A 9,716-nucleotide genomic window follows, 5' to 3' on the forward strand; every position below is an offset into this window, starting at 1 on the left:
TAGATTTACCATACAACACTCGCCATTAGAAAATTTCCTTTTACTTAGAAAGTAGATTTACAACACAATTGAGTATGCGATGGTAATGCTGTGTGACGCAACAATAGGCCTCTCCTCGGCCATAATCGGTCTCAAACACTGGCACTTAAAATGCGAGAAACACATGTACTGTTGGAGAGCTTTTGAGAGCGTTTGGTCAGAGCTGTTGAAGAAGGATCAAAGCGGCCATCCAAATCTTTGAAAGGCTCCAAACTACGACGTACATCAAATTTGACCTTCTCGAAAACCGGTCTCAAATTACTTACTGAAAAACAGTGATTGCGTTTGTCCCTGTGAACCATAGAATACGCGACAAATACGTACAAAAATTACTTTAACACGTTCAGAATAAATCAAATTACATTTACCTATGGTGAAAGGAAAAAGGAACGGCCTAACTTTTACGGAATGTTCAGTTAAAATCTGCCGATTTCTGCTGCTTTCAGCGCCATTTTGAAAATGAAGCTACCACGATGCAACGCAATCAGAGTGCGCACACCGCAATCACTAGAGCAATTACACTAAAACGATTATTCCCCTTTGACTTCGTCTCGAGGATTATTCAACAATATTCATTGAGTGTGATAAGAATACATGAAAGTCATATATTTGTACTGCGGAAAATACATTTTAAGCAAATGAAGATCATCGCAGTATATACTCAACTTAAGCAGTTGAGAAATAAGGCCTGAAAAAAAAAAAATTCAGGCCTGAACGGGAATCGAACCCATGACCTCTGCGATACCGGTGCAGCGCTCTAACCAACTGAGCTATCAAGCCAACTGGGAGCTGATCAATTGTGAGTTCGTTATATACCCGTAGATGGAGAAGGTGTGATAAGAATACATGAAAGTCATATATTTGTACTGCGGAAAATACATTTTAAGCAAATGAAGATCATCGCAGTATATACTCAACTTAAGCAGTTGAGAAATAAGGCCTGAAAAAAAAAAAATTCAGGCCTGAACGGGAATCGAACCCATGACCTCTGCGATACCGGTGCAGCGCTCTAACCAACTGAGGCCGTTCAGGCCTGAATTTTTTTTTTTTCAGGCCTTATTTCTCAACTGCTTAAGTTGAGTATATACTGCGATGATCTTCATTTGCTTAAAATGTATTTTCCGCAGTACAAATATATGACTTTCATGTATTCTTATCACACCTTCTCCATCTACGGGTATATAACGAACTCACAATTGATCAGCTCCCAGTTGGCTTGATAGCTCAGTTGGTTAGAGCGCTGCACCGGTATCGCAGAGGTCATGGGTTCGATTCCCGTTCAGGCCTGAATTTTTTTTTTTTCAGGCCTTATTTCTCAACTGCTTAAGTTGAGTATATACTGCGATGATCTTCATTTTCTTAAAAAAATATTCATTGAGCCTGAGGCGAATAATTCAGTTTAGTGTAATTGCTTCGGTACTTTCGAATTCTGTTGTAAAAATTTGTTTTGATGTTGGGACCATTCTGTTTCAATTGTTACGATTACACGAATTGAGGTAAAGAGTCAGACTCTTACTCTGATTTTTGCTGATTATTAAATTCATTGCATAACTGAATTAAGAACTCTGATATTATGAAAAACATACTAAATTCTTATGCAATTATGAGACTTCGGTCTTGGAAATCTTGCGATGTTCTTACATAATTGGGTCATGATTTTACAACATTTCCTCGCACATTCCAACGGAATACAGCATAACTGGCCTTTTTACAGGTTGTGAGTTGGATTATTAATAGGTCATGATTGAGAGAACCTTTTGGAAAAAGTGAAAGAATTTCATCTGGAGAGCCACTAATTCTCACGTTTTCCATCACGAGTTCAGGAAATGGAACGGATCAGGAGACTGTGTTTTGAGATATTTTCATGTCTTAACATGGAAACGAGATCCATTGATGTTTACCGAAAGGATTGTCAATTTTTCTAGTGTCATGGTTACTGAATCTCTTCATCACAGATATGCGTTCTGCGTTCTACCTGGAAAGCATTCACCTCGCGAATTCGACGAGCTTCGGTCAAAATGGGATTATCTTTAATCAAGCAGGCGAAAATGAGGGGAGAAACGGATGTTTCTGGACTTTCGCTGAGTTGCCACGCTGAAAAAAGATTAAGTACGTGGAGCACAGGAAAATGCCACAGCTTCAAACAAAAGGAATCAAGAGTTGTAACACCTTTAACAAAGCAAACGAAATTGAAAGGAGAAGTAGATATTTCTGGAATCCTGCGGAGAGGCCAAATCGAAAACACATTGAGTCGTTGGGGCATAGACAAACGTCATAGCCTCAAACAGAAGGAAGCAAGAGATGAAGCAAATGGATATCTCCTTATTCAAAACAACAATTATCAAGGAAAAACGGATGAGGCGTCCTTGCTGACAGCGGAAAAGAGGCTGCGAGAATTGAAGATGAAATGTCCACCGGGGTTCAAGAAATTCGAATCTTACGTGAAATGGCAAACACTCGACCCAGAAACCGCACTGCTGCTGTGGGAAGATATTTTTAAGCCGCTGTATACTTTTGATCTCGTAAGTAATGTCCTCGCAGAAAGTAAAACGAAAAAAAGTCAGTAGATCTAGTTTTTGACAACTGAAAAGTTTTCTTACTCGTATCTTGACAAAATTTTTTTTAGCCTGTTTGTTGTTTAAGCAAGTGCTTACCGATTGGAGGCAAAAGCTGAATACCTGTACTAAATTTTCGCGCTGGGTAAGTCTATTATGTATTCTATTGTAGTTGCATTTCTAACAGTCACAGCGTTTTCTTGACGTTTTTAATGGGGTTACGAGGATCGGTGGCGTATTTAACCAATGTCGTGAAGCGTTTCTTCGCTCAAATTGATTTCTTCGTTTTATTATATAAATGTTAAATGTTTATCAACTAAGATGTTATTTCGTTACCGCCAAAGTAGAATGTAACAGAAAGCGTTGCGGCATTAGTTCTGCGAACGTTGATGTATCTAATCAAGTATTTATAGGTAGTTAAGCCCGTAGGAACATAGCAGCATGATTGAGAAGTAAACCCACGATTGAAAGGATATTAGTACCCACGAAGCGTTGTAGAACGTGTGCAAGCCTTGAATCACACACGGAATTACGAATCTGGGAATGATTTCCTTAGCTAACAAGGGAATATGAACAATCGATATTCTCTCGTTAGCTAAAAAATATAGCGATTTTTGTAACCTTAAGCGATAATGGAATAAACTAGATAGATCGTAGAACGGAACGTGTAAGGTTGAATTGTCGACAGTAAAGCCTGTATCAAGTGAAAGTATACAGTCCAAGATAACTGAACTAGCTTGTAAGGGAATACTCAGTAACGCAAGCGGGAAATTCTACGATAGCTAGGAAAACGATTTTACTGCGGATTTTGGCCAATAATATAAATAGAATAATTAATTTGTTACTTCGTTAATTAATCAATTAATTACTTCATTGCTCGGCTAAAATATTTAGGCTGTAATTGCAGATTCTGTCTGATCACAGGCGGCCCAAGCTCCAGCTGTGAGATGATCATTTTGCGCAATAACAGTCATGGCGGAATTATAAGAGTTTGTATGGGCATAATTACGACCGCCCTAAGGAATAAAAAAAAATACGTTAAATTCTCAAAAAAAATACCTCACCTTACTTCTACAGTGTATCATTTGTTATCTGACCGCTTACTTTGATGAAAAGAGCCCATTTTAGCGAGTTGTTCATTTCGAGGTATTCAACGTACATAAGAAAAGCCCAAGGCTGAACACTTCATTTCAATTCGATTGGCCGATCGAAACAATAGCCTCTTGATCGATTTCTTGTGAGGGGACCCGTGGTTCTAAAACAATTTATTGACGATAACTGACGGTATGGTCACCGGCGAGACTCAGTTTGAAAAGGAGGTAGGGTTACCAAGCTGGTTTTCAACGGTCGTATGTCAAGGTTGATGTGGCCGCGGGCTGTTAGAAACCTCTAAACTGGAAATTTTTGGAGCAAACTGCGGCTTAGTGTCGGTTGCGCGGGAACATTGAGTTTTTAGTGAATTGAAATGAAACTACAGTATATGTGCTTGGATTCTGTGTTGGATTTGTGGTCGCCCGGTCATTTTGAGCTTGGATTTTTCGCTTCTCGGCTCAGGCGTTCGGAAATGGAGTGTTCAGCCTTGGGCTTTTCTTATGAACGTTGAAAACGTCGAAATGGACAACTCGCAAAAATGCGTCCTTTTCATCAAAGTAAGCGGTCAGATAACAAGCGTTACGCTGTAGAAGTAAGGTGAGGTATTTTTTTTTTGAGAATTTGAGGCATTATTTTATTCCTTAGGGCGGCCGTAAATATTCCCATACGAACTCTTATAATTCCGCCATTTCCGCTATGACTGTTATTGCGCAAGATGATCATCTCACAGCTGGAGCTTGGGCCGCCTGTGGTCTGACAGGAAGTTCGGATTGTAGCTCAAATAGTAAGTTTTTGGTCGACCTCGGTCAGTCTCAGTCGCTGTTCTCAGGTGTCTCGCGAGATTTCAAATCTGATTGAATTTGAATACGTACTGTAGAGACAGTTTTAAGCCTTTTAATTAAAATTGAAGCTGTTACGAATAGTTACGTGTATTTCAATCGATTTTTACTTATGTAACTATTAGTCACGCGTGTAAAGGACAAAACTTGATTTTGATTTACCGCCTTTAAATCAAATTACTTGTGTATAGTTTCTGAAGCTTCGAGACTAGATGATAATAAAAAGGTTTAATCGACGATACGAGTGTGGTTCTTTCGCGACTTTATGACAGAAGCAATGCAAGAAAGAAATTGAACCTTTTCTGTTTAAGTGAAATATTTACCCACTTCAGGCCTCTCCCTTCATTCGATCTGCCCTTTCTATTTGTAATTTAACTCCTTTTCCCACGATTTAAATTTATGAGGTACAGCATATGGTCAGTGAATTCATGGGGAGTTGTCTTCCAGCTTCTTTTTTCCTTTGAGTTCTGCCGGTGTAGTTGTCAATTCAACGCTATAATTAAATTGACATGGCGAGTATTGTTTTGTGAGAAGGCTATAAAAACCCACAAATTACGACCAACTTGAAATCATAGTGATGCTGTACGCACAAACAAAACCACTCAGTACCGGCGAGGCAATGCTATCAGAATTCTGGTGGAGATTTGAGGAAGGTTGCATGGATGAAAGCTACTGACTAATTGAGTTGAGTGGATTCATAATTGCGGATCAACTGTTGCTTGATTGCCCCGTTTTCTATCTGTTTTTCAGGTTCTATCCTGTGAGGCTTTTCGAAGTAGCCTCCCATATCGAAACCGTCAAGCTTCTCACTGTTGTGAACTGTACATCCAGTGGGCGAACCAATCAAATTAATGCAAGCTTGCAAAACATAAAGGACAGCGATTGATACAAAATGGCCGATCAGCGCATAAGTTACTGGGAGATCTGAAAATATATTAAAGAAAAGTGCATTAAGATAACTTAAGACAGCCAGCGGACTAGATATAATGATTTTGCCGGAAAACCCGTGTAGTTGCTAACAAGTGCAAGGTTTTTGTTGGTAACGTGAGCTACAGAGTGAAGTCCAGAGAACTGAAGGAATTTTTCACCCCTTATGGTAAAGTTATGTATGCCCCAATATAGATATAGATACAAGGCGCTGCCTCTCATCGCTGAAGATCGTTCAATGACAATTTGAAAAATCCGCCAAATGAAACCCGCAAAATTAATCTGAGAAGACGTTCACGCATATATATTCGTAAGTTTCAACCCTCCCGTTTAACTTGTCGCCTATTTCCTTACAATATAATGGACTTACCCGACGGAAGACAAGCATCCATCAGGAGCCAAATGCCCGCCCAAGAACACACCACTCCAAATGCCAATATGTAAACAAAGACCTGCTCCAAGGCACGGTTTAATATGGAATGAGGTGGATTCATTGGGATCGTTGACAGGAACTCAGTGAGCACATAACACACAATCCATATGCTGTATCCCACGATAATCAGTAAAACTGATGATAGGATGAGATCGTTGTCAAGATATTGTAGTGTGGTCAAAATGATAAGCCAAGTTCCTCGCCAGTAGTTCACCACTGCAACTCCGATAATAAACACAGTAACGAAACTATTGAAGATCCTTGCGGCGATTTCACCGCATATGGTGTTCGACGTGTTCTTTACATAATGCTTTCCTTGAAGAATACTCTCGGATAGGTTGATGTGTCTTTCGTTTGAGCAATAACCCGGCATGACAACTATGGATGAGGTAGTTCTTGTGCATACAAGAACTAAAAACCCCATTACGTGAGAAACACAGGCACTTGGAAGAGAAGGCGTTGTGATTTGATCTAAAAGCATCCATGGACCTTTCCAAGCTGCAACGGTTAAAAATGCCAGAGGGAAAAAAAGGGCACGATACCACACTTCTTTTGCTTTTCTCGCATTTAAAGACTCCTTAATATAATCTCCCACCAGCATGATTAGGAATAACGTTCCAAAGCTCACTGTAAACGTAAATGATGCGCTGAGAAGTTTATCATCTGGAAAAACGAACAAGTCTAACATGTACCAGGTTGCTCGATAGTAATTAACAGCAGCTGGTGTGAGTAAAGTTAAAATGATGATCATGTTGAGAAATCTGTTGCATAGAAAGAGGAAAGACGGCATCTGGCCAAGAAGGTGATTGACGCAGTTAGTTAAGCGGAAAAATTGCCTCATTGTAGGTTGGAATGGATTCTGAAAGGAATGGTGAAAATAATTTAGACCTGCGGTAGAAGAACCAATTTTACTTCCTCTGGAGGTAGGTCGGTTAATTTTGTATGAACACGATTTGTTTTGACCTTCCGATAAGATCCCACGCGAGGTGTCGAACCCACCCGGGGTGTCGACCCTCCCCCCCCCCCCCCCTGATTTGGCCGTTTTTTTTTTTAATTCTCTGGACTACAACAACGAGATCTGAGCAAACTTGGCACCTATTACAAGGTACGTTGACGCAGACGGTGACCGCTGTATTCAGAATTGACTTTTTTTCTTTGATCTTAAGATGGTTTGGAGATCAATGCAAAAATTTATTGGATCTAAACAACCGAACAGATGGAAATGAAAATAAATTCCTTCATTGATTTGAGTCTTCCGAAATCAGAAGAATATCAGTTATGGAGCTTACGGTTCTAACAAGCACAATGAACCTACCGGAGAGTTGATATGATCCGCTTGTGCAACCTGCTTATTTTGTTTGCTGAACCTGCAACATAAAAGAGCAACCAGTTAAGGAATACGTAAGCGATAACACATTAGAAACTGTACAAACGTTTCATTGAGCGAGTTGTTGAAATTATCACTCTGAAACTGAATTATATAGCAAAAAATTATATTTCAATTGCAATAGCGAGTAGGACTATTCCAGCTTGTATCGAGTAATCGGGAAAAGCACTATGGAACCTTGTTTCATGATGAAAAATCTATCTAAATTGTAGTACGTGTAACTGAAAGAAGAGATCACATTATAAGTGTTTAATACCCGGATGAGCCCGCGAACCAACAAGATGAAGACAACAGCCACGGATATTGAGGAGCTAAGATGTATATCGCGAAAACACAAAAAGATATGTTAAAACATGATAGCATCCCAAGAAAACTAACGAAAAACCGACGCTGCAATATGTTTTGTATCCACGCATGGTTTACCCCCCGCAACGAAAATTCATACACTACCTCTTCTTAGATATATATTAACTGCGCAGACGCATATTGGGTTTTTGTGCGCGGATGGACGAAAAAATGCACGACTTATATGCATTTGTTATTCAGTGCTGTAAATTTCCTTTGTGTTGCACTGTTGTGTAAGTCAAAGAACTTTGGGTTTGAAATGGTGATAAGTCTACAGCGGAAAATTTACGTATTTAAAATAGCTATCATGTTACAAAATGAAAAGTAACAACTATAAGAGCACCACAAATACTTATTTCCCTTTGCAAATCTACATATTTAACCAAGCGAAACAACTGGTTTTGTTCCCGGCCCGCAAAATCAACACCACTTTTTCAGACGCAGATAGCAACGCTTGAATACATTCAGAGTACATTGATGCGATTAAGTCGTCCTGCAACAGCTGTAATGTATAGATTTTCCAGAAGAAAACGGTTGCAGCTGGTGATGATACACATTCATGGGTCCCGCTGAAAATACAGCTGTTAACCAACATTCATTTATGCGTTTCCCAGCTGCTTTAAAATTGGAAAGGCAAAGGAACTAGAGACCGTCGTAATCTCAATTAATCGAATCGAACACCACACCGAGGGCAAAAAAGCAGGCGAATGAAGCGTGGCAAGCTAGTTCAGTGTGGCTAAAACTGGGACCTTTTCGGGTCTCTATTGGGGACCCTTTTCCTGGCCCAAATCATGTTATGTAACTACAGTAAATTTGAATATTTCTTCTCCGCGACCTTTAATAGTTTACCTCGGTTGTGCATAACGAGCCTCGGCCGCCAGTGACAAGGCACAAATCGGTTTCACCTGGTATCTCTTAGTAGCTTAGTATTTTTCTGTAGTCAGCTGTCCCAACTAATCTACGTTCACATAAACATATAGAGCATAAAGCCACTCCACCATTAGATCATGTTGCTCGTGGATTTCACGCGGAATCAATTGTTTTTCCTTAACTTCGCCCCAACCACAGCAAAATTGCCTCGAACCCCTATACGGAATCGAATGGTATTCAAACCCTTTAACTGATTTTAGATTTAGTAACATGTTGCTCAGCAAATGAAAGCATCCCAAACACAAAGTCTTGAATTTATGTTACCTTCAAAAGGTTCCATGAAAGTGAACCGATTATAAATGAGAACACGTAAAACCTAACCGTACCAACTGCGGTGTAACCAACCTCGTCATGATCCGGCGCTGAATCGTTTCATTTCACAGCCAAAGTCATGGTCAAAATGAGGTACAATAGCGAACATCAAAACGAACGCAGTTTGAAGAAGTCGTCGTTTGTTTTGCTTAAGTACATATTCACCAAAGCATCGTCTGTCTGTTCTGTCACACAATCAACATTTCGAAGTCATATGTCTCACGCGTGACCTTCTGTGTTAATTTCCATATCACCGTGTAGGAAGTGTCTCGTTCACGTGAAAATTTTTGGCGTATCAAACCCTTTTCGCTTCAATAAGTCTCGTGTAACGAATATTTGGGAGGGGGGGGGGGAGAGGGGAGGGGAGGAGGGAGTAAGTAATTAACCAGATGAGCGGATTTGTTGTTTGCCACTCTCTTCCCTCTTTCGTGGTAAAGCACCCGAAGCTATGATTGTCGAGTTTCCCGTGCCAGACAACCAGCAAGGAAACTGGCTCGACTTCTGCCTAAGCATTCAAAATTCTACTCGTGACTATGACTATCCAGTAGCAGAAATGGCTGATCTTATACTTCGGTAAGTTGATTGTAAAGAATTGGTAGGCGATTCAATCCCGATGTGAAACCTTAAGGATAAACCAACATCTTTTCACGCAGCTAGTAGAGAGTACTAAATAAGCTCATTCATTATGCTTCCATAAACGACCAAGTTGGATATTCAGTTCCATGTGGCATAACGGATGCTCTAGTGTCCAGTTAGAAGAGGTTTAAATGCTGATAAACTGGGTTTAATGACATGAAACAAGAAATAGTTGAGGAGAATCTATATCAATGCAAACTACTCGAAATCATCATACAGTG

At 39.9% G+C, this 9,716-nt stretch overlaps 1 protein-coding gene across 3 annotated transcripts; it reads right to left on the reverse strand.

Annotated features, from left to right (window-relative positions):
- Positions 1 to 4,566: 4,566 nt before the first annotated feature.
- Positions 4,567 to 9,082, reverse strand: LOC113666296 (uncharacterized). 3 transcript variants are annotated; one of them, XM_089198620.1, is made up of 4 exons: positions 8,893 to 9,082; positions 7,201 to 7,252; positions 5,823 to 6,744; positions 4,567 to 5,449 (listed from the first exon to the last, which is right to left on the reverse strand). In XM_089198620.1, the coding sequence occupies exons 1-4, from the start codon at positions 8,898 to 8,900 to the stop codon at positions 5,202 to 5,204; spliced, it is 1,230 nt and encodes a 409-aa protein (XP_089054746.1). In that variant the 5' UTR covers positions 8,901 to 9,082; the 3' UTR covers positions 4,567 to 5,201. The 3 variants fall into 3 exon arrangements, with proteins under 3 accessions (XP_089054746.1, XP_089054747.1, XP_089054748.1); XM_089198621.1 differs by having other exon boundaries at positions 8,812 to 9,057; XM_089198622.1 differs by having other exon boundaries at positions 8,874 to 9,046.
- Between the last annotated feature and the right edge of the window lie 634 nt (positions 9,083 to 9,716).

Source organism: Pocillopora damicornis, chromosome 2 (assembly GCF_964200805.1).
Source record: "Pocillopora damicornis chromosome 2, jaPocDami1.2, whole genome shotgun sequence".
Classification (NCBI taxonomy): Eukaryota; Metazoa; Cnidaria; class Anthozoa; order Scleractinia; family Pocilloporidae; genus Pocillopora; species Pocillopora damicornis.

What these genes read in the sequence shown, in the direction of transcription:
- LOC113666296 (XM_089198620.1), bottom strand. An exon ending in CGGATCATATCAACTCTCCG is followed by an intron (nt 6,745 to 7,200) that starts GTAGGTTCATTG and finishes CATTCCTTTCAG; the next exon opens with AATCCATTCCAACCTACAAT. An exon ending in GGATGCTTGTCTTCCGTCGG is followed by an intron (nt 5,450 to 5,822) that starts GTAAGTCCATTA and finishes ATATATTTTCAG; the next exon opens with ATCTCCCAGTAACTTATGCG.